General features: G+C 36.6%; 1 protein-coding gene and 3 non-coding genes across 10 annotated transcripts in view; all 4 read right to left on the minus strand.

The window, feature by feature from the left end:
- LOC149088448 (transducin-like enhancer protein 4) overlaps positions 1-26171 on the minus strand; it is a 110360-nt gene that overhangs the window by 62069 nt on the left and 22120 nt on the right. For all 7 annotated transcript variants that reach the window (XM_089247544.1, XM_089247546.1, XM_089247545.1 and 4 more), the window contains exons 2-4: positions 20064-20164; positions 19879-19942; positions 16694-16738 (exon numbers count right to left, since the gene is read on the minus strand). In XM_089247544.1, coding sequence (XP_089103670.1) covers positions 16694-16738; positions 19879-19942; positions 20064-20164 — 210 coding nt within the window. The remainder of the gene's footprint in view (positions 1-16693; positions 16739-19878; positions 19943-20063; positions 20165-26171) is intronic.
- LOC149088449 (small nucleolar RNA U54) lies at positions 14078-14144 on the minus strand. The gene has a single exon (XR_016195453.1). It is a non-coding gene; the product is annotated as a small nucleolar RNA U54 (small nucleolar RNA).
- Positions 14714-14781, minus strand: LOC149088450 (small nucleolar RNA U54). Its single transcript, XR_016195454.1, has one exon. It is a non-coding gene; the product is annotated as a small nucleolar RNA U54 (small nucleolar RNA).
- On the minus strand, positions 17199-17265 carry LOC149088451 (small nucleolar RNA U54). The gene has a single exon (XR_016195455.1). It is a non-coding gene; the product is annotated as a small nucleolar RNA U54 (small nucleolar RNA).

A 26171-nucleotide genomic window follows, 5' to 3' on the forward strand; every position in this document is an offset into this window, starting at 1 on the left:
GCTGTACCTGTAATTCTCCTAGAACAGAGGCGGATTCATGGCTTCATCGCCTGTGGGCTATTAAAATTTTGCCGTCCTTATCCCGTGTTCTTGACCACAAATCACTCAAAACTGAAACCCTAGCCCACCGCCGTAATACGCTTCTCCTTAAAACTTTTTACAGGCCAAATAAAAATTTGAACTGATTTTCTAATTCTTTTCTGTAATTTCCTGCCCCGATCCTTTAGTTTAGAGATATCGACCATAAAATTCTTGAAAAAAAAAAATTCTTGTATGTTTTCTGGACTTGCCCATGTCCATAGAAACAACATTAAAATCATAATAAAAATAAATTTTATTCTTCCTTTATAATTAATGGCGTAAGTGCTGAAATGAATGAAATTTTTGTTTTGTAAGTTAAGTTTGGAATCTCATGCATTCAGGAAAAAAAATCAAGTGCTTTCATGCAAGAAAAATATTATTTTTTTTGCAATTAATAAAACCGATGTTCCCAATTGGGAACATTGGCCGTTAAAAGGTTGAGGAAAAACTAGACATTTTGTCCGGTGTAATTAACCTTCTAATTTCGTTGACAGGTTTTGCTAGAACCAACTGATCTCCGTCACTGTATTTCCCCATTAAAGAATAATGATATCTATCCGTGAATTATGTTTTTATTTCATGCATATGATCTCATCGAGAGACAATTGTCCGATTCATCGGTCCAATGGAAATACTATAATTTTATCAACGCATTTCGACTCGAACGGAGACTCCAACGAACCGGCCAATGTATCGTTAAATTTAAACCAATTTCGAGTTACTTTCAAATCCGTCGATCAAATCAGCCGAATCCGCTCAAGGGCGACGCGAACAAAAAAAAACTAAAAATACACAAATAATGTGATTAAACAAATCTTTCACAGGATAAACAGGTTTGCGACACTATAAAATGATTCCGCATACAAAGAGAATGACCAGCAGCGCAATATCGTCGTCATCGCATAAGTTACGCAATAGGATGATGTCACGCATCGGCTGGTACCACTCCTCTACCCTAATGAAAGAAGTATGTACAAGCGAGTAGGCAAAGCACAAAACGAGGCTGAACGGAGCCAAATCGAAAGCATGAGAGAGTAGCCGGTCGTAGGTGGAGAGATGGATATACAGAAACAGATGATCGGTCCATGTCGCGCGTGAGCAGTCAACGGGAGAGAACTCCCCGGCCGTCCCGTTCCTCCCTCTTACCCAACCTCGGGATGTCATGCACTTGTGATCAAGCGACACCCTCGCTCCCTTCCTCGACCTATTCGTTATGTCCGAGGAAATGGATATGAAAAAAAAAAAATCACATATACATCACGCGCGGTCACTCTGACGACCATACACATAGCGTCGTCACGCCGCGGTAGTCACTCAGCGTGCCGTGAAAAAGGCACTGGCCATGGGAAGAGCCACTGCGCACACATTATATATTTCTCACTCGAGGGATATACATTTTGATACAGTTAAGAGAATGGAAAAAGGGTAAATAGGGAACAAAAACACTTTTCCTCGATACTGTTTAACACGCATCGGAAGAAATCACTCGGCAACACACTCAGACAGGAAAAATTCGAGACGGGGAATATGTGCACAAAAAAAGAAAAAAATCCATAGTAAAAGGTGCATCCATCGTCCGTGATTGGTATTCAGTTTGCGGAGATAAACGTTTCTCACCAGCTTCACTCACTCTAAAACATGCATTGTGGGCTCATTCCCTCTTGGTTTAGAATTCACTTTATTCCTCTGACTCCCTTACCATCTCCACTACTGTCGCCACTAGTGTCACCAGTCATAGAAGCCATTTTCATTTTTTTTAACTTCATTTTGTAGTCACAGCACCGGAAAATAACTATTAGTATTCGTGTGTAATTCTTTTTTTCCTTTCTCGTAACACGAATGAATATACATACACACCCTACAATTTAAGCGGCGTGAAGTGGTCGTAAATAAAAATGACGTGCGTCTGTGAGGAAGTTGAGGAGAAAAAAAGCTGCGTCATGAGGAAGATTATATCAATCATCGACTATAATTGCACACGTGTAAATAGGTACTCGATTTGTTTTTTCTTTCTAAGATTAACTGAGACACCTATCTCATTCAAGACTTTTTCCTTGTTGGACTTAATAGGAATCTCGGCCGCGAGAGAGGTGGTTAAGAGCACCATTCGTACACTATTTTTCAACACTGCCTGGATTCCGAATATCTGAGATTCTTAGTCGGATATTAAACAAATATCCACATAATTATGGACCCGCATTTACCGTGTGAAACATTCTCAGGACTACAAAGTTAAACATCTCTGCATCAACCAGGACATCAGCGATCAGGCCGGTAAACGATGACACAGACACCGGATGGCTGAAAAAGGTGGACATACGAAAAATACGATATTAATAAAACAGTCATGCCCGGCGACAAAACCGTTTCGAAAACGAGTTCTTTTTCGATAACCACACTGGCTTCAAATGCAAATGAACAACCATTCTTCTCTGGAAAAATTAGTTTTCACAATAGAGCAAAACATCAAAGGGGCCGTTCAAGTATTACGTAAGCAAATTTTTAGCCATTTTTGACCCCCCCCCTCCCCCTTGTCAGCATAATTTCGTCATCAGCTCTGCCCCTCTGAATCCTAACTCATATTTTCATAAAGGTGGTTAATGACGTAAGCATTATCCAAATCCCCCCTTGTCATCAAAAGTCAGCAAATCGGAACACCCCCCCCCCCTCCTCATAGATGATGACTTAATACTTACACGCCGAAACACGAAAAACGTCGACACAGAAAGTGATCACTTAAATTTCATTTTCCCCCATCGCTGCTCCCTTTCTACTGTAGAAATTAAGATCGATAGGATTGTCTGCGTTTGTTAAGGCGGTAAAAAAATCGAATCTAATAAATCGAAAAGAATTGGTTGTGTTCCGGTGAAAAGACGCTGAAATGTACGAAATTACGTAACGATCCAAACACTCATTTCCCAGGATTTGGTCAATACGCAACCCAGAGACAAGAAAACGGCAAGAATCGTGCGACAGGCATCTCAAGAAACTTCAGGAGTTGGGGGATGGGAGAAATAAATTTCCGATCGTCAGCAAAAAGCTCCTAAACAATCTCTCTGAGAAGTGGTCGGATGGGATAATCAAAACTTACCCTCTCTTTCCTTCTCATACTTCCATAACGTTATGTGAGCGAAAGCACGTAAATTCACCCTTTTTCCAAAAACCTCCATTTCTTCAACTTCGCTCTGAGGAAAGCTAAACTCTTAACCCCCCCCCCGCCCGCAAAGCGATCATTTTCCTTAGTCTGCGAGAATAATTTATTTTTGGATACACTCCTGGTATTGAGTGATGACGTGTTACTCCGGAAGAAAGGTGTAACAAGCGAACCTCATCTATTCCTGCGAAACATCTCACGATGCTGTTTTTCGAGTCTTGATCGAATTACTCAGTAATACTCCACACCTGAATAGCGTTCAGGGCTGAGACACATGGGAAAGCTACCACAACTCGTGGTTTTATAAAGACATCTTTTTTCAGCCACCTTGCTAGGTAACTTACCTGTTGACCGTACCTACAGAGAGACAGACTTGGTTGAAAGGGTGCAGAGAAGAGATACGCGGACTCTTGTTGAGCGCGCAAGGCTTGAGCTATGAAGAAAGGCGATTTCTTGAATATGTTTACACTGGAAGCACGTAGGTTTCGGGAGGGGGAGGATATAATCTAAGTGTTAAAAATTTTCAACGGGATGGATAGGATGGACAACGAGTTATTAATACACCGACATTCCTCTATTTCGACAAGAGGACACCAGTATCGTTCAGTAAGGGGCAATTCCAGGCTGTGGTATCACAGGAAGTATTCACTGATAGGGTTGTTAATAAATGGAATAGCTTACCTCCGGGGGTTGTGAATTCCAACACAATTGATACGTTTAAAAAGTGCGATAGACACAATGGGATAAATCGAGAAGATATCCATACTTAGTTACGACAGCTAGAATCTGTTTTTATGCGCAGTGTATTGTACATATATATCAGGATTGGCAGGTTTTTAACGCATGGCAGTTTTTGATGGTTTAAACTGTTACGTCAAAAACCTTAAATATTGCTATTCAATATAAAAACTGCCGATGAAAATACACACATTGATTGCATGCAATGTTAAAAGTCACTATATTATACAAAGAATAAATATTTAATATGATTGTAAAATAATTTTCTGCTCTCTGCAGAATTATTTTTGAAAATATATGTGTATTTTGCCTGTAAAATATACAGGGTGGGCAAAAAGTCCGTGGAAACTTCAAAAATGGATAAAAACCGGAAAAATAACCGAAATAAAAAACGGTTTGCAGGGTGAGCATCGCTAGGTCACGGGAATTTTTTTACGACAGGAAAAAACTTACAAAACAGCCAAACACCCGATAGGTGGCACTGGTACGAGTGACTTCGATGGAAATATGCAAATGAGACGGTTATAAGAACTTGTGCTTCTATTCCACAACCAGTTCACCGTTGTAAACCGTGTATGTGGACCTGCTGCACTCTGCCGTTGCTGGATTTGTGACTCGCCTGCAATGTGTTATCCCCTGTGGTGGTGGTGGTCATGTGGAACACATACTGCTGTAATAAACGATTTGAAGGCATTCTGTTCGTTAATTGCGTATCTTTTCTTTGATGTGTACGTCAGTGTCACCAATCAGCTGTGTTTTTTTTTTTTTTTTTTGACCTGTCTTAATAAAATTCCCGTGACCTAGCGAAGCTAACCCTGCAAACCGTTTTTTATTTCGGTTATTTTTTCGGTTTTATGAATTTTTGAAGTTTCTACGGACTTTTTGCCCACCCTGTACAATTTCAATAGAGCTTAACATAAAGGCTGGAGGGAAAACTATGGAAATGATTGGATTCTCGATCTTTCAAAATTTCTTCAACTGCTTATACAGTATATGTGTATTGATATAAACCATTTGCTGTACTCTTTCCATAGCAGGAGTGTTTAAAAGTTCTTCTACACCATTCATGTAATGTTGATTTCTGTTATTAAATTTTCTAGGTAATCACTGATACTTAAAACGATACCCTTATTGTGTATAACATTAGAATACAGCTAGCGATAAAAATACTAAATTGTAAGACTAAAATTTCCTTTAATTTAGAAGTACTGATTGTGCATATGATGCTTAAAAAAGCTGCTATAGCTTATTCTTAGTATATAAGTAAGAATGACAACATTGACAATATGTTTTTGACTGATTCAACACTGAGTAAGTTTTTGAGGTCAAAAATCTAATCCTGTGATCTCCTATCGCAGATATTTTGAATAAACAGCTCTATTTCAATTAGGAAATTGAACACAAGTAATCAGTAGTTTAGATAAAAATGGACCATAAAATTATATATCTGTTCTAGACTGCCTGTTGAAAAATTCAAAATTGCAAATTATAATTAATATTTAGTGTTAATTATTATAACAAATTATTGTTTAAAAATAAAACGTAATACGCAAAAAAATAGGTTCCTCATCATATTATCAACCTATTGTGTTCAAAATAATATCCAAAAGCATTCCTTTAGGTTTTTGATGGTTTAAACCAGTTTCTGACGCTTATCATGTCAAAAATTTGATGTAAAAAACCAACCCTGATATATATATATATCACACACACACATATAATAATTTCTTTTTTGGCGATATATGCTTTTATACTGGGTATTTTCGTGCTCTGGGGGGTCTAATGCATATGGCTCAGTTCGACAGAAACGTATTCATAATGGAAAATTTCCAGAAAAATGTTAAATGTTTCGTTCGAGTTGGATGGTGTTATTATTCCGGATGCAACTAGGATTGCTGATCTGAATATTCTTATTTAGGAGTGACTTAGGTTTTCTGAATACTGTTCAGCGGTGGTCAAAAAGTGAATGGAATGCTTGATTTCATTCTTAAAAAGGTCTCTTAGTATTCTCCTAAAGTGATTTTTACACATTCCCGAGGATTAGTTCGTTCTTGATTGAAGTATGCTGTTAGGTTTTGGAGACAACACACAATACTTACAGAGGGACACTGACTTAGTCAAAAGGGTGCAGAGAAGGGCCATGCGTGGTCTTGATGCATCGATTGGTAAGGGACAATTCTAGTTCGTGGTGTCGCAAGGAGTTTTACTCTAATCAGATTGTGAATAAATGGAATAGCTTACCGCTGGGTCCTGAATTCTAACACGATTGACACTTAAAAAGAAATATGATAAACATATTGGGGGGATAAATCGAGAAGCTAGCCATACTTAGATGAGACAGCCATAATTTTTTATGTGGGTAGTATATTTATATTTTATCATAATTGTTGATTTTTTAATGCTCTTATTGGGTTGCTGTATTTTTTATATAGTTTAGATATATATATATTCCACATCCATATTTTTTATGGGCATCTTTTTTTAGCCTCTTCGTTGGACATTTGTCCTTGGCTCGCAATAAAATATTTCGCGACATCCGTACACAATGATGGGAAATTTCGGCATCATACCACTCACTCAAAAACAACGCATATCATGAGGATGTAGACTCACCTTAATGATACAAATTGTACTGAAAAACTGGAAAGATACATACAGTATAAAGATACAAAAATTAGTATCTTAATAACCATTCAACATGGTACCAATATATATGTGCTGCAAAAAAGAAATATTCTATCACTATAGCTCAGTTGATACTGCATTCGAGGGACCTGGGTTCGAGTCAAGGTAGCGGCAGAGATGAAATTTTTCCAAAAATCAGTATTTCTACATGAATGGCCAGTTTATCAGTACATCTTACATATATATATATATATATATTATACACACACACACACACACACACACAGCTTAATGATATTCACGAGTTCGTTCATGATTACTAGAGTCCGGAAGTTCAGGCAAAATGCCATATAAATGCCTTTTTTTGCCTATTTTAAAACTTTTTTGGTAAAAATACCTTTTTGAAATTTTTGTGCTAATTTTTTGTGCTAATTAATGAAATTTTTTATAAATGCCTATTTTAACAGTTTTAAATTTATTAGTGAATTCCAGAGGCCATAATCTATAAAACTTGGATATTTTAGGCATTGAAAACTTCAAAAGAATTGAGCTTTTTTATAATTTTCCAACTCTCACTACCAATTATATAATCAGAAAGCCCTTCCCCTTTCCAGCCCCATTTAGAGACAACTAAGTGATCTGAGAGATTGGTGTTGGTATGCATTAATTAATTTGGCTTTGACCAGATGGTGTTAGACAGAATTGAAGCTGCAGAATGTAATAATTGAATAAATGCAGCCCATGTTAGAAAAGCAGAGGAAAATTTGAAATTTGTTCCCCACACGCTTCACGTCTTGCCCAGGCATGGAACTGCGTTGTGTGTGTGTATAGAAAATTGATGATTGTCCCAAGAGGTCTTGAATGGACGTCATGGCTCAAACAAGGTTGGATAGGACAATACCTTCTAGAGCTGAAAGCCTTCGCCCGCGATATTGCGCGCTGTTAGGACATCATCATACTCCGGCCTGTTTTTCCCCGTCGGTAGCTGTTTGTCCCTGATTGCCATATTGACAGCCGTTAGCATGCACGTGCGTGCAGTTTTTTAATGATAAATTTCTAGTTTAAACGTTAATTTTAATTCATTTCTTGGCAAAGTAATATTGCCAATATAATAAACAATATTGTTGTCCAAGTCATTTAAAAAGAATAGTTGAAAAAACAACAGCTAATCCGGCCACAAGCGAGCTTCAGTGAAGGAAGTATAGGCCTATCTGTGCAGCTGCATATAAAATCACACAGGTGAGCTCATTTTTTACAATTACATGTAATGCATTTATTAATATTCTGTAATATTATTATAACAAACATCATTAATCTCACAATCCCAATTTTCATAAACTCAGTGCTATACATAGAGATAGGGCTTTATTAAGTTAATTGATAATATTGGTGCTGTGCTATTTAAACCATTTTAAATAGCACAGTTTTAATGTTATCCTTCAACGTAAGAAATTTTCAACGAATAAACAGTTGGAGGGAATTCAGAATAATTACAGAAAATATATTTCATGCCCACTCCCCCTCACATCCTGAAGCCAGGCTTCTACGATAAAATTTTTAGTTTATGTCTTCCATGGGACTTGCCTCGTTCCATATTGCGCCCAACCAAGTCAAGATGTGTGTATGTGGGGGTATAAACAGTGCGTGTTGTGAACCCCTGTTGTAGTACAAACCCTGCTTGCCGCCAGAAATTCAGTGAACACGATTTCTTTTCTCTCTCATTTTCCAAATCTTCTCCTCCAACTGAAGAAAAAAAGAACTATCAAAATAGCATAAAGAATAAAAAAATTTTGTTCCCCCACTTGAACGACGTCACACGAACTAGTCTGATGATCCATGATGTTTAAAGTAATGGAGATTTTTGTTGCAAGATTTTGCAGTGAACTTACAAAAAAAAAATTACTAAACATAATTTCAACTTCTTGAATTGATTTCAATTCAAATTTTTATTCTGTTTATTAGAAAAACGCAATCGGCACAACTTCAAAAAAACACGTATATTGGGATTATAATGTAAAAAACGTAGGGATTATAAGCCACCTCGTTGGGTATTTTGCCTGTTGTGGCGTTGTATTTGTATAATGTTATGTAGAACTAAAATAATTTCAAAGGTAAGAGTAAAATATGTGTCTCTTAAGTTTTATATCAAGAAATGTTCAATTATATCTTGTACAGTTTTTAAAATTTCATGAATTTTCTCTTCTTAAAATTAAATGTGTTTTGAAATATTTATAGAATAACACTAATAAGACAAAGATAGTGTTTCATTATAAAAGTGTTAATTTATGTAATGAAGCCTCTCTGAAACACTATTCCAACCATTAACTGATATAACGCCAAAATTCTTTGGAACAGGTGTTGGCCTTATAACTCCATATAAATTAACAAATTTCTGACTTTATTAGAAACACCAAAAGGCAAGATTTCAACTTTAAATTCTTCACATAAAACAACTTAAAATATTCAAGTGATTATTATATTTGACATGAATGTCGCTCACCACTTGTTAATACAAGATATACAGAAGACTGGATGTTATGAAGATATTTATTATTTTAGATGTTAATTTTTTAAGGAAGGAAAAAACTCATCTCTGCCTCTATCGGGAGTCGAACCCGGGTCCCTATTAGCTGATCGGTTTCACCATCCATTGCACGGTTCCGTTCGGCATACATATATACGCTCTAGCGAAGGAAAATCTCTATCTCCCCTGCAGTTTAGTGGTCAGAGCACTCGTCTGGCAATCAAGGGACCCGGGTTCGACTCCCGGTAGAGGCAGAGATGAGTTTTTTCCTTCCTTAAAAAAAAAAAAAATTAACATCTAAAATAATAAATATCTTCACAACATCCAGTCTTCTGTATATCTTGGATATATATTGTTGTTATCAACCTGGGAGTAGTGTATAACCATAGAGTTTTAAATAGAATTTTGCCCCATGTCTCTAAATTTGGTCAGATACATATTTTGCCTATCTTCAACATATATGGCTCATTGCTTTATAATGTAATTCTAAAAATTGATCCGCATTTGGATGTATTGGCTTTATTGTTGTTGCCATCGCAACTGATTGCATTAATAACAAAATAGTGGGTTTGTCCATAAGTTCCCATATAAATTTCCATGTTCATCCTTGCCCTTCAACATACAGGGCCAGACCATTTTTTTCCCTGATAGTGCATCTGATTATAAATATCAGAAAAAAGATGGCTGTATTAAAAAAATTGTGTTTTTTCCCCAAATAAGAATTTCGTCCCGCCTATAAATTTCGTGAGGTTCATGTTTTGCCCTTCTTGAACATAGATCACACATTGTTTCATAATATAAATCAATCTACGTTTATCAATGATTGGTACAGGTGCTGATTTCTTCGAAATAGACTCCCAATGTGTTATGATAAACAACTTTGGGTTCTTTAGAAATTACAAAATACTGTGTTGATGAATACAAGCCAGGTTTGGGAAATATATACAGGTACTAACAATATTACTTTGAAGTAAGTTTCAGAATGTGAGGGGGGGGTAATTCTGTGGATTTTTTTCTAACGTATTTCTAAAGAACCTTCCAATAAAAATTCACTTTTAAAGAAAAATTATAGGAAAAAAATTTTATGCAAAAAGGAAGCAGGTGACATTTTTAAAAAAAGCACTGTTTTAGAAATAGATTTTTACTACTTGAATCACGTCTTAGCATAGAATTCATGCTTTTGTGTGTGATTGATAATCGTGCAATCATCCATATCCAATCCATAGTGCAAAGCAACGTATATTTATTTCATGAAAAGTTAGTTCCTTTTACATATTTTTTTTTTATAAATGACTGAAAATATATATTGCATGTGTGATGAAAAATAAAGGATATTATATAGTTGAATTGTGGTCTCAATTTTCTTTTGGTATTCAATGAATATTTTTTTTTTTTTGGTTAAAATCAACAGAAATGAAGTTTTGAAAAATTAATGCTCTTTGGGAAGTTTTGAGGTCAAGGGTAATTGTCAAGTTCTTATTAAAACTCTGGCCCTAATTGATACTTGAAAATAATGAATTATAAGTATAAACTTGTCTATTCGAGTGCTCAAGTCTTTACTATAATTCGGCCCGTTTTTCTATAACACTGAGAAAAAATATAGCAACGTGGGTCAAATATGTAACACATTGACGTTAGTGTGTGGTGCTGCTGAAAAACGATCTTACAGGAAAGATATGTTTCGTAGGACGGATCTCGATGACGTCACGAATGTCGGGGTTAAGCTTTCTGCTCTAGAAGGTATTGGGTAGGAGCAGACAGGGCTCTGGGGGCCTATGTTACGATTTTATTATTTTTTTCGCACCATAAATGCACTGCACACAACCATTAAACATACACATTTAGCATTCGATTAAAGTGACGAGAGTTCCCCTTAGGGGTGTGAGACAGATGCGGTCACGCAGGGTCCCACGCTTGAAGTCACGCATATGTGATTTAACATAAAAAAATAATTTTTTCTTTTTACAAAACAAGTAAGCCGTGTTTCAACTATAGAAATGATAATGATTATTCAAAATGATACAACAAATAAACGAAAATCATTCGCAACTCCGGAGAACCCCACAGATCATTATCCCTACCGACTCCGCGTCTGGTAATGGCGGCCCTGGAATTGGCCTAATCTTGAGGGTCTGGTAAAATTTTATTTTGGACTTGAAATCTATTTAACTTGGATAATAATGAAATTATTATACACTGTAATTAAAGCAATAGACGGATTAAGTCCAATCGATTTTTCAGCTAGTTTTTGGACCCTTAATATCTCAGTTTTTAGTTATATTTGTAGTTATTTTTAATTCCTTCCAAAAATTATAAATTTTTTAGTGCCTATTTTAGGCGTTTTTAGTGCCTTTTTGCTGCCTGTTTCGACAATTTTTAGTGCTTAAACTTCCGGACTCTGGTGATTACCGTGAGAGAATTATTTTTCGTATACTTTGGTACGAATGCAAATTATAAGACACGCAAGAGTGAATAAAAGTTTAATAAAACACGTAGGAGGACGTCACGTCCTTGGTCAAGCTTTTATCTAACGGGTAAAGAAAAAAAACTACATGCGATTAGTTTCAATTTTCCTACAAAAAAAAATTGCAATCTGGAGGAAATTCTACATTTAAAGGCATAGAAAGGGGGGATTTGAAGAGGAAACATGGCCATATACTGGATAACAATGACAAAAGAATAACACTAGAGATAACAATTCGGATAACAAACATCAAGCATCGATTCTTCGAACACACTCACAAAAGGGGGGAAAAAAAGAAACACAAACCAGTTTCTCAAGATAGCACTTAACAGCGATAATAAATAAAAGCCAATGCGGTTTATTATCGTTATTACTTCTGTCGAAAATAGATATTGTCGATCATTTGGACCACACGGGTACCACTGAACGCACACAATAGAAATATTAGAGAAATACGTATATTTTTTGATAACACAACCAACTTGTGATTGATGTCTGTCATGTTAAATAACTCGAGAGGAATTTATCTCGAGCCTCACTTTTTGATTACGAGGTCTGTATAAATCAAATCCTGACATTTCGGTTTTTTTCGAAATGTAGAATGAAATTCAGCCTCATACAATTGTCCTTCACGTGCAATAGCGCACATCTCGCAACAGGGTGAGCTCTTAATTTTTATAATAAAACACAGGGATTAACGCAAGTAAATAAATTTTTGAAGCTTTCACCTGAGAATAACCACGATCGCAACAAATAGCATTGCTTGTCTGCAGGACTGAAAAACATGAAAATGTATTTGGTCACGAGCAATGACACGTCGTTTACGAAAAGCGAGAACTATATTCAAATCAGTCCATAACAGTGGCCAAATAGCTTCTTTTGGGAACAATTTCATGCCGAAAGCCTACGATCGACCCGATCGCTCGTAAATTATGACAGCAGCCTCGTGGAAAATACAATTTTACACAAGATTATAGCTCGGGTATCGCTGTTTAAACAGCATTTTGTAGAAGTTGATAATTTGGATACTTAAATATAGTCTTATTTTATAGACATAGCCCCTACAGACAAAGACTAAAAATTATTTCCATTCTAAGATAAATGATCATATAGCCAGAACACCAGCACAAAATATATCACAGTATCCTATCACCACTAAAAATTAAATTTCCATTTTAGGTGAGAGAAAACTGAGACTATATGCCTTAGAAACTCCTTGATTGCAAAAGTAGAGTATTTTCCTGATCTCTACTCTTTATCCTGGAAACTGATGGGTCATACCTACAAGCATCAAATAGAAGCGCAGCCTCACTATTTAATCGACAAACACCTACTATTATAGCGATAAGACCCACTATACCTTCCTCAAAGAATGCATTGTATCCTCCATACACGTAGGTAGGATAACACTATCATCCCCGCTGGCGGGGAGTCATGCAAGAGTCTGATGACTAACCATTTCCAGCTATAGACAAACTACTCCCCTTTTCCCCCATATCCTGTCTTGATAACTGGATACGGGAAAACAAAATTGATGATGCGTATAGAGAACAAGATGATGTGCCGAATGGGCGGACAACCACCATCCTTCTAATATATTTCTATGAGTAGATACAATACCGCGGATTTAGTTCCACACTCGTCCCCTATTTTGTTAAAGATTAATCTTCGAAGGGTGCCGCGATAACTATTAAAAAAAACAAAGCTATGAGAGTAGCTTACTCTGGAAAGTGACTGTCATTATACACGGGAGATGCATCCCTTCCCCCAAAAAAACTATATTACATAAGAACTCTCCCTTTTTCCTCTATTTGTATGTACTGCATATGCGAATTTCCATGATCCAATAGGAATCGTGTCTCCGGATTCCCTGATTTAGTAGCATGCGACACGCTCCGCGGAGGGAGGGAGGGACGGTACGGCACGCGACAAGAGCATAAAAATAATATTCTTCCGATTAACTGGTCGTCGAAGAACGACAGGCCGCCTCTCGCTCAGTGTAGAAGTGCATGTGTTGTCGTACACGGACATTCCGCGTTCGCTAATAAATCAACATAGGGTCACCCTTCCTACTTCCCAGGGATCACCATTCAAACTAAATTGTTGATTAGCGGATATGGGAATGAAAATTCTAGTGAAAACAAAAGGAATAAACTTTGTTGAAACATTATGAGGCCAGTGAAATTCATTATCTGTCCATGGTTCAAATTTGCTAACTCACCAAAGCAGGGCCGAAACCAGAGAGGGGCAAGGGCAAAATTTAGGGGGGCGGCAATTTCAGGTGGGAACAAATAACACTGTTATAAAATTAATCGAAGTTGTGGGAGCGGCAAAATAATGTTTGCCCCCGGGCGGTAAAAATCCTTGTTACGACCAGAGCAAGTTTTGCACCAGAAACCTAGATCCTAGTTGTGAGTACTCTGCGATACCCGCTTCACCCAGGACCTCTTAATGCTCGATTCAGGCATAACCGGATTTTGTAAATCACAAGGAAAGGCTCAGAATAGCGTATAATTAAAAGAATCATCACAGTCATTCCATATCTTTCATCATTGCCTTTCAAGAGGGTATAAATTCAGATCACTGGCAATTGATGTGAAATTAAATGAAAAAAAAACCATTTAACATAGCAATTTCCTATCTTAACGTAAATATTGGTGAACATGAATAATTTCAGTAACTTGTGTACTGAAAACAAGTAAAAACTAGGTTTGGAATTGACACAAATATTTACAACACTCATCCACAGCAGAATTCCATCATGTTATTTTGGTCAGTGCTTAACTCAGGAAAAACTGTTTTAAAAAAACTTGTTTTCCTGAGCTACTAAAATTCATCACATCTTCAGATTTTTTGTAATATGAGCGTCTGTTTCTGAATTCATCTCTGCAAGTGTATGTGTTAAATCTTCCATCAACCATTTTTAATACAATAAGCAGGAAATGGTTATACGTATGGAGACAGTGCTAAACGAAATCTCAGATTCACATGCCTTACCGGAATAACATATGCCTGAATCGATATTTTATATGCTAACATTGGGCATGTGATTCAAAAAAACAAAAGGCCGATCAAAATGTTTATATGCTTTGGCACGTTGAGTGATACTTTTGTCCAGTACTGGTGCAACAGGCTCAGAATAGCGTATAATTGCAACCAATGTTATTGTCTTTCGAATTCCATTCATCATAGCCTGAAATTCCATTTAACAGTCTACGACACACTGAACATCTTACCCCTCGCACCCCAAAATAATTCTATTGAGCTAAAAGCCACTAAGATATGATATTCAAATCTGGAAAGAAAAATCAGATGCACATTTCTGAATAGTAATTTAACACATTTAACTGCAGTAAAATAGAGTCCAAAGCATTATTCTAACACAGAGGAACCCCATTCATATGTCTATCATTATGAAGTTTACTTCGATCTCGAATCTTGAAGAAATCATGTCATTTCTATCTACTAAATCCACATAATTCTACATCACAGAATTTAAAATGTAATTTTAAAAATATTGAATTTGGGGTCATTTCCAAGGAAATTTCATATCATAGGGCATATAATGTTTCATATATTTTGTGAATGCCTGGGCCACTATTCAATATTATATAATCAGGTTGCACTGTTTTCTGTTGCACTACCATATTCCAAAGTAATATCATTCATGCTATAGTAAATTCTACATTGTACAAAAACAGGTAAAGTACAGGAAATGGGAGGGAGGGAACTTTGTAATGAGGGTATATGTGGTTACAAGCACCCTTTAGGTCCCAAAGCAACAGTTCAAATTGGGGGAGAGGGGAACTTCTTATTCATGTGATGGAGGGAACACCAAAAGCTGGATAAACATGGGGCAGATAAATGGCAGGAGGGGAGAACTAGGGTAAAAATTACTTTCTTCCTTTCACTCAAATGTATATACTCTTTCGGGGGAGACTGGGAAAAAAGTAAAATGCTACACCTTGTGCTGTAACACACACATCCAAAGATACTCATGTGGAAAGAAGGCTTCTATGTTTATATAAGAAAGCAACAATACTGGAGGAGAGGGGAAGAAAACTTCATGTTTCCCTCTTGAGGTGAGGAAGATATGCTCCTTATATATTTATCTCTCTGTAGACAACAAATATACTTCTTATTCTTCATCTGAGGGGGATAAACTTTTCAAAAAGGAGCAAAAATATACCCTCTTGTGTTTGTCTGGATATTTCCCCCTCCCCTATTTCATACATATACAGAGTACTACATGCATTTTTGTGATGCTTTCCCAGAGTTTAAGGCTATTTTATATATATATATATATATATATATGCCTTCCTCTAAAGCCTCCCCTATTTTTTAGGGACTTTTTTTTTTGTCCTCTGCTCCTGTCAAAGTAGGAGGGAGGTTAACTGAAATGCAGCTACCACTATTTGGGTGGTTTTATGCCCAACACACCACTTCAGCCCATCTGCCAGGCACATAACACTGGCAGGAGTGCTAAGGGGAAGTGCCTATTTAACAGAGGTGTTTTGAAGCATGGTCCAGAGATGAAGGGGGCCCAAGGTACATATAGAATTATTTTTCCTCTATTTTTGTCCCCCCCAGGGGAATTTCCCTCCCCCCTATCCACATAACAAACTGTCATCCTTCAACAGAAATATATGGACAATGAATGGAGATATTAGACAAGATGGTGTGGGGAGACCATAACAGGAATGGAGGGGTATGACACACACACAGGGTTCAATGAGCAGAGGAGGGAGATGAGTGAGGATCTAGAGCAGTCACACATTCAGCTGTGGTAGGAATAAGCTGTTACATACAGAGATATGATGTTTCCTGGGGGGGGGGGGGCATAATTAGAAACATGAACATGTTGAAGGGAGACAACAAAAATTTGGGAAATATATTTTTTTCATAAAATTTTGAACATAATGCTTAAGAGATGTATGAGTAATTAAGCTTACAGATGCAAAGATTTATAAATCAAAATTGCTGTATTTTTATTTGAATACTTTCATCAAAAATTAAGTACGCAAAAGCCATTCATATTTTGCCAAGTCTGATTAAAAATATGTATTACTGGAATTGATTAAACTAAGCAAAACATTTGATAGCTTACCTGTTTGTGCATCTCGACGTTCAAGCCATAAGACATCTCATAATACTGAAATGATAAAACATTAAATTAGTGTTTCGCGTTCATTATATGTTACAGTAACAATAATCATAGGTAAAATCCTTGACACAACACGACTGAAGGCGGAATTAAAATTTCTCCTATTTTGATCAAAAAGGAATATATGACTATTTTAAACTCTCAATTTTCATGCAGAAAAACCCCCATCTCATCACAAAAGCAAACCTATTCAGCAAAACCATGTAAAACAGGCCAAGGCTTATTTTAATAGAAATTTTCAATAGCTATCAGACTAAAAGATGCGTGTTAGCTAGATTTTGTATAATTGAAAGAAATGTGATTAAACCCCAAACAAAAAACAACCCTGAATTGTCATGAATGAGACATGTTTCTGTCCATTTAATTAAAAATCTTAATTAATGCAGTGCTAATTGCAGTTAATTTTCACAATAAGCTGCATGAAGTTCTCCCAAGAGGCATCATATTATAGAGGCTCAGAATAGCGTATACTGCAACCAATATTACTGTCTTTCAGTTTTCAATCATCATTGCCTCACATTTTATTGAACAGGAAAGAGCTCAAAAGATAGTCAAAGACTATTAATAAATCATTTTTCAAGAGAGCACAAAAGCAGTAGATAGCAAGGAAAGAAAAAAAACATTATGTAGTTCGGAGTCCTTTGCCCACCTCCTGCCTCCCTACCAGAAAGGAATTTGGGCAGGTAGATTTTATAACTGAATTTTTCTTGTAAATTATAGTGCAAGAAAATGTGAACAAAAAACGGTGAATCCTTAGACTAGAGCAGTGTTTCCCAAAGTGGGCAATATCGCCCCCAAGTGGGAGATGGAATGGTCCAGGGGGGCGATAGAAGCTACGGATTTAACATAGGATCCTATGGGTTCAATTGAGTTGGGGGACGATGAGCGAAAAATATTTCTGAAGAAGGGGGCGATGGAATGAAAAGTTTGGGAAACTATGGACTAGAGGCTTGTCTACCTCATCTTTGTGAGAGCTGTGTGGTAACTAGCATCCTGTGGGTTCCAAAACGATGGTTCAAACTGGAAAAAGGGAATTTCTCATAAACTAGATAAAAATAGGGAAGACAAAAACAGGAGAGAAAACTGGTTTTTTTTATGGAAACTAGTCCAATATATACCATTGATACTTAAACACTCAAATTAAACAATGTAAATATTTGTAATTAATTTCAAGGCAGAGAAAAAAAAAACTTCATTTCAATCAACATATTCAAAAACAAAAGTGTTTACTAACAAATTATTAGGCTTACAATACTCAAACTTATAGGACTCTAAAATATCTTAAATACAGTATAACCACGATATTAGTCAAGCTTTTATGATCAAAGCAGTGGAGTAATATAGATATTATATATAGGATGGAAAAACACATTAGTCTATGATTTTATATAAACAAATTTCCCACAAAAAAAGAATCCATTTCCAATTACTACCAGAGGGTATTCACACATGTATGTATACACTACAAACATTCAAAAACGCCAATGAAATATGACAGAACAAATGACAGGCACCAAAAGAGTTATTAGAGGAAAAACAGCAAGCAGTTGGGGAAAGAGGTAGGGTGGAGGGCAAAACGAGTCAATCTAGCCTTAAAAAAATCCAAATCTACCAGCCATAAGGAATACAGTGAGATGCATGGAAAAAAAACTTGGGGAAATAGTGGTAGCAATAAAAATTATTATTCGATTCCAACCTTTCCTCCCTATGGGGCAGAACTTGTTCTCACAACCGCGCGTTGTTGAATGCCTGTCACGCCATGCAATCCAAGTCACGCTTTCTTAATTAAATAAAATGTTGCGACTTCACCGCCTCAAGTCCTCCTTACCTTTTCTTATTATTATACAGCATATATTTACCGCGAAAGGATCGATTTTTATTCCTCTTCGTTACGAGTTGCTGTGAGAACAAAAGGCCGAGGATGCCATCACGTACACGTGTAAACAGCCAAAAATGAGAAGCATTATTCTCACAGAAGTTCTTTTGACTCACTTTAGACTCACACTCGGCGTCTATGTGTACAGGAGTACTCTACATATTACTGTATGTATGAACTGCTCGCAAGAAGTAGACGGATACGTATCAATACGTTCCTCTCTTTCTCTCTCATTTTCCAAATCTTTTCTTTCAACTGAAGAAAAAAGAACTAGCAAAATAGCATAAAGAATAAAAATTTTGTTCCCCCACTTGAAGGACGTCACACGAGCTAGTCCGATTATCCATGATGTTAAAAGTAATGGAGATTTTTGTTGCAAGATTTTGCAGTGAACTTACAAAAAAAAACTACTAAACATAATTTCAACTTCTTGAATCGATTTCAATTCAAATTTTTATTCTGTTTATTAGAAAAACGCAATCGGCACGACTTCGAAAAAAAATCGAGTGAGAAAGAAAAAGACTATGGGCCATCCAGATTTTAAAAACAAAATCCCAAAAATGTACATCCCTAGAGACCAATCTATCGGCGGAGTCATCAACGAAATCGATTTAAAAAAAAAATAATTCCACTTCAATAAGGTCATTTGGAATCTACGAGGAATGAAAAAAATCCTTCTCTCCTATTTCGTAGTCTACATCTGCGGTTAATTGAAAATAAAATCGCAATCAATTGAAAAACTAGCCACTACACCTGTTGCATACTCTTGAGCTTCCCCACTCCCCCTTACTTAACATGCTTGAACTTCGACGTACTAGCCACTACATCCGCCGAGACATAAGAATCATCTATTGTATATATGTGTGAAAATAAAACTGTTCACACAGCGCCTCTACCATGTGTGTGTATCTATGTCAAGGTCCGCGTCGATCGGCTGGTAAATATTAACAAACCGCGAAACTGCTTATTCACTCAGCTATCGCAAGCAAATAACACACACAAGGAGAAATGAATAATATAAGATGCTGTTGCTGATTACATTCTTTGCACTGTGGGAAAGAACTCGATACAAACATCAGGAGGTAAACATGAAACAAAAAAAAATTTTTACCTGGAAACCAGTCATTTTCTGTACGTGTAAATAAATGCTAATAGCAAGAATAAATGTCTGTGTAATCATTATTGAGAACGAAAAAAAGAAAAGCCTAATGACGATTGAAAGAGACGAGAAGAATCGGAGATGCTTACTTACCATCACATAATGCCTCTGCATTTCCGTTTTCTCACTAGCTAACTTCTCACATTCCAGTTTGAGACTAAAGGAAAAAATAACGAAGTGGTTCAGTTCATGTTGTTCATTAACAAAAAATCATTTTTCTTCTGACTGATTGATCGGTTATTTGAGACCATATAAAGCATAGAATGGGAACAGCTCACCTGTGGTACTGGGCTTGCAGGAAACTGAATTCCTCTTTGATTCTATCACAGGATTCGGCCACCGTAAACTTGAACGGCTGGCCTGGCTGAGGAGGCGGGCCCTAGAAATGTTGAAAATACACAATCAGTCAGTCACTCGTATAAAAGAAAATTTCGATATCAAACAGCATTACAATTAAAAAAAAACTTGATGCCACTCTAAAAACACAATATGCATAAAATTTGGGCCTTCGCGCCGTCCTTCCATTCATTTTTAATCATTTTGCCGTACCACTGACAGTCATTTTCTACATAGGGCTAATTGGACTGAAACCAACAGTCCCGATTTGGAAGAACAGCATGCCTTTGCAGTAACCATTCGTTGGGCGGATTTCCTGCTGTAGTTACATGGTCAGCAGTCATCTTGTTACCGTTTCAATCGTACCTACGTGTCGGGAAAAATTTTGTTAATCGGAGGCGAACAAGACGGAGCGGGTATGAAACTCGTGTGTGAGCCATGACATTTATACACATTTGGTCTGTAGGCGATTGTCAGCCTAGCCCATATGAAAGCATTTTTTTAGATTTGGAATTTTTTCGTATATGGGTCATTCTCAAAAAAAAAAAAAGTGTACAAACCGTTTCTCCTAGACTTTATAATATTTTTTTAAAAATGTCAGCACTCTGGTGGTAATTTTAATTTTTTTCTAGTACATTTAATCCTCTGTCATATGGCAGTTCTTAATTTGCTTCAGTTGATATATAATTTTTTTTAATCATTGTTTGCTGCAAAACCTTAAAATCTAGCTGTCTCAGCTCTCCAAAAAGTGTTAAGCAAAGAGACTTGGTTGAAAATCTGGAATTTTTTTTCAAAAAAACTTGGAATCACGTTTTATATATGTCAGTTGAACAAAACTGACAAAATCTTGAAAAAAAAAAATTTCCCAATGAAAAATTATTTTTTGTTAGTGTCCCTAAATTTTTCCCATTTTAAAATGTCCACTCTGTTACGGCCATTTGGGAAACATTTTTATACCAGATTAAATCTGATAACACTTGAGCGCATTGAAAGGTTTACTTTAAATGCTTTAGCACCAGATTTTTCTGTCAGATGTCTACTCTGTGTTACACCATTTTATCATAAATAATTAAGATTTTTTTTTTCATCTATATTAACATCAACTAATAGCACATGGAGATATGTTTCAAAATATAATAAAAGTTTTCAAACATTCAGATCCATAATGAAAAATAATTTAGGCTAATTTGTCCACTGTTAAGTCTTCCAAAAACTAAAGCAACGCAACAAAATAGAAACTATGATTTAAAGCAGACATCTTCAACCCGTTGCTCGTTAGCACCACGGTGCTCCCTGAACCACCCAGAGTGTTCCACGCTTGTGTCCGATTTTGTGCTCGCGAGCACTTAAATCAACAATTCCAATTAAACACTTTGCATTCAAGGATTGAAATCATCCTGATTTCATGAACATTCGTATGTCAAACTTGCTGTAAGGGTGCTGCTCTTCTTTCGACGATGTACAGGCGGTACTCGCGTCTAGAAAAGGGTTGAAGACCCCTGATTTAAAGTAAAATTTTCTTAGTTAAGAGGTTTGAACTTTTAAGTTAAATTTAATAAGTTATCTTTTCATTTTGAACCATTTAAAACATTCTCCATCATGTTATTTTTTCAGTTAAATACGAAAGTAAAGTAGTACGGATCGTCAAAATCGCTGTCAGGCACAGATATAGGAAGATGTCATAAGGGGCATTTTAGTATTAGTAAAGACTATGACATTACATCCTGTGTTTTATGGGTCAGACCAATATTTTCATAAGTTATTTTTGTTTCCAAGCTCTACCCCCCCCCCCCATGTCCACCACTCTGGATTACTAATGTCAGAGGCATAAACACGAGAAACGAAATTACCATTCAATTTCAACAAAAAAATTTGAAATAAAAGAAAAATCATCTTGATTATACAGGATGTTCTGTTAATGTACCGACAAACTCAGGGTTGTTAGTAGACATCAAGAGGAACAAAAATTGCAATGGAACATGGTGTCACAAACAACGTTAAAAAATCGTGAAAAACGCATGCAGGTTTCGACGTCACGCTGGAACGCCAAAAAGTACAATAACTACAAAAAGACTAATTTTTTTAAATTATTACAAGAGCTGTTGGAAGTGGCGGCCACTGACGTCATTGAACAGTCTTACAAACAGTACAAATATTCAGTTATTACACTTCACTTCCGAGATATAGATGGCAGCACTGGAAAATCATACACAACACTAGATACGCACTCAGATTGCTAGGTACACATACTTACACTTCCGGCACAACTTACTAGGTAGTAAATTGCCCATGGCGATAGACCTGAGTTGTGCTCGGCTTAAAAAAAAGTCTACAACGACGTAAAAACAATTCCCGGAAGCGCTTGAAGATACCAGGCAACTAACACGTGCTTACTACCACAATAGCGCTAATTTACGTAATCCGCAGAGGGTGATCCTACTGCAGCGCATACGTTTCGCGACGCTGCTTACGCGTCAGATATGGTGAGCAAACGCGAACGCATTCAGCGATCAACTCACATCCACCTTTCGTCTCCTCTGGACTCAGAGCCTGCATGCGTTTTTCGCGATTTTCACCCTCTCAACGTGGTTTGCGACACTGTGTTCCATTGCAATTTTTGTTGCTCTTGATGCCTACTAACAACCCTCTGAGTTTGTCGGCCCATTAACAGAACACCCTGTATAATATACAGTTGAGCATGTCCAGTGTCCACTTTGACCAGATTTTAAACGCTCTACCAGACCAGAATTCAAACTAAGAGGAGGAGGAGACGTGTGCTTTAGAATTTCTCATGGGGTGGACGTTTTTTAAAGGTTATGGAAGAGTTTCTGGGTCACCTACCACATTTTGTATATAATTTTTGAAAAAATAAAAGTACATTTGCATGGCCTAATTAAAATATTTGAGATACCTTTCTCTCAGTTAAACATTTCTATGCACTCTGTTACAATGGTGTCCACTCTGTTACGGGAAGCGGTTTGCAGGCAAAAATTTTAGGAACACTTCAAACTAAAATGCTAAATTATAAATTACTAACTCCCATTGTCTGTCAGAAATGAAAAGTTTGATTTTGAGTAGCTAAATATACGTAAAAAAATATACTTTTCTATGTGCTATTATGAAAAACGATCAAAACGACAGAAAAAAAAAGTCAAAAAATTTTTAGCACATGCATAAGAAATAAGCCGATTTCATTATTTTAGAAGATAAAACACCAGAAATACTAATTATTATTTTTACAGCAATATTTGTTTCCGTAACAGAGTGGACAAAATCCATGACTTTTCAGTGATAAAACCCAAAAACAAAATATTATTACAAAATCAAAAATATTTATGAAATATTAAACTTCAAGTCATTGGCTATAATTTGAGATCACTTTCATTTTGAAAATTCAACTTTGAATCTTTCATTTCAGAAAAGTGAATGTACATTTCTTTTGGGAATGACCCATATATAAGTTCACCTCTATTAGGGTGGAGAGTCGGTATTCGGTATACTGCGGTTAACAATTGATCGATTAATCGGACCATTCCTAATAGAAATATCAAATATTATGCTAATGATTTTTCATGGAGCAAATCATGGTAATCTCAGCAAAAAAAAGAAAAAAAGTTGTTGGAATTTTTTTTTTGAGCGAAAAATTTTACAAACGTATATTTGATCAGAACAAAAGAAATACACCGTTCATACACTTAAAAAAAGGGGAGGACGCGATGACCATAGTAGAAAAATAAAAAAGAATTAAAACTTAAAAACTGCTTCCAGATGAAATACGGTCGTAAAAATCCGATATAATCTTAAGCTGTTTTTAAAATTCATTAGAGAGAGCATCAGGCTGCCTCTCGAAACCCGACCTTTTAAATTCGATTATGGTCGGGGAGAAAAGAGAAAACAACTCTTTCCTGCCACCGCCTTCCCTTCTGGAACAATAACAATCCAGAAAAAAAAGAATTAAAAAATATAAAAAAAATAGAGGAAATTGACGGAAAAGGATGTTAGAACCGTAAACCACAAAACAGCTCCCGATTCCTCCCGCAACCGCTCCCTTACGATCAAGTAGAAGGAGGGGAAAGCCTTCAACAAGGCAGTACGTAAAGGGTTAACAGCGAGGTGGTGGAAGAAAAGCCGTATATGAGAGGATGATGATGCGAATGGGTACACAAAACGTTGCAGGGAGGGGGCAAAAGCGGCGAGGAAAGATTTGAAAAAAAAAAAAAAAAAAAAAAAAAGGCTACCGACAGTTTTCCCGCCATTTCGCCCACCATTGCTCACGCTTAATTAAGTTAATTGCTTAACGACTTAATTTGTGAGCCGCCAGCGCTAAAGATACGGGGGAGGGACGCAACCCTTTCTCCGTCCAACATCCTCATATACATACACTAATGCTCTTCTTTCCAGCTCCCGCTCCCGAGTCTTTACACACACGGCCCCTTCCCTGCTTGTTCATAACTGCAGTTCCGTCCGGAAAATATACAAAAAAAAATTGTCGAAAAATTCACAAGGAAAAAGTGGGAAGGGTGTGGTAAGATTTTTATAATAACGGAGCGAAGGGAGAAAGAAAAAAAATTATCACATTATAGTAACATACATCGGCATTTAACAAATTTACGTGGATTAATCTTCCAAGTACGTGGAATTGATTTACAATTTTAAAAAATTATAATCATTTTCATGGGAGGAAAAAATATTAAAGAAAGGTGTCGACTTCCCTAAATACATTGCTAATTAATCTGAAATGGTGTCAGCTACTTCATCAAGGATGTGACCTCGTATCAGGTCGAAGTGGGTGGCAGTGAAACACACACATTATGGACCTAGCTAGGCGCTATCGAACAGTACGTACAAAATCTGAGATCAGAGAACCAGGGCGATTTCTCATCTATTTTTGCATATCAGGAATGCACACTAAATTGTTGAAATCAAACGTAGATTATCAATTATTCTTTTTTTCCGTATTGCATTTTATTTTTCGCGATTTTCAACCCCTCCATTTATCTGAGTTTTTTCGAAATTTTGGACGTACATGCACAGCAGGGCTTGACAAATCCCAGGTTCCATGTCGCCATTGTGATTAAAATATGGAAAATTGTAGGCGCATTATCAATGTGTGATTACTACCTCGAGCAAAAGAAATATGGTTAGATTCTAAAATATTCGATTGGCACATAAATTTTTTTTTCTCGATTTGTCAAGGCCTGATGCATGAGACACTATTCTACAAATACATGATGCTGTTATTGAAGATGAAATTCATATTTTTTAAAGCAAAGGTCTTTAACCTGGTATTGTGTGAATTCTTCAATGGGATCTAAGTCCTAGCGAGCACCAGATGAAGATTCATGGTTGTTTTCGGCCATGATCTTCCCCGTTGGCTAGTGAAGGGCTGAAAGAAACCCACTCTCATCCATTCATCACATACTAGACATGGTTACTTAGTACCTCAGCCAACACTTCCCTATAAGAACATGTGTTGAATCAACCCATTCCTAGTCAAAATTATTCCCTCAAGTCCTCAAAATAAAGAAATTGGAGGATCTGCTTTTGGTTTTAGTTTAAAAACAAAGACTAATGGCGCACTACGTAAGGTGATGGAGAGATGAAATCAGAAAGCTAGTACAGTAGTTAACCGGATGACAAGAGCACTAGACGAAGGAAAACTGAAAAATTCAGAGACCCACTTCTGACAGAAAACTTAGAATATAGTTGATAAAGTAACATATTGCCTCCACATCCTCCAAATCATTGAAAAATTTTACCCACCTCTTGAGAGGTTCGTTTAATCACAGAAATAACCACAAAAGAAGCCATCAGTCATCACAAACTTCCTAGAAACTCGGGCCAAGGAGTAAAAATTCGAGCCCAAAACAAATAATTAGAAAGCGAAGAGGTTCACGAAACCCTCTTTTCCGAGGTCTATCAATCACGTTTCCTTACCAGGGAAGAAAAATTCTTTAAAATCATTACTTTTACGAGGAGGAGAAAAAAAGGCTACACCACACAATAAATCAACCTCATAATCGAGAAATCCCAAAATCCTAAGGGAGAGC

This window comes from Pholcus phalangioides, unplaced genomic scaffold (assembly GCF_987345545.1).
Source record: "Pholcus phalangioides strain wild (caught in Gottingen) unplaced genomic scaffold, Ppha-v1.0 ptg000003l_1, whole genome shotgun sequence".
In the NCBI taxonomy this organism is placed as follows: Eukaryota; Metazoa; Arthropoda; class Arachnida; order Araneae; family Pholcidae; genus Pholcus; species Pholcus phalangioides.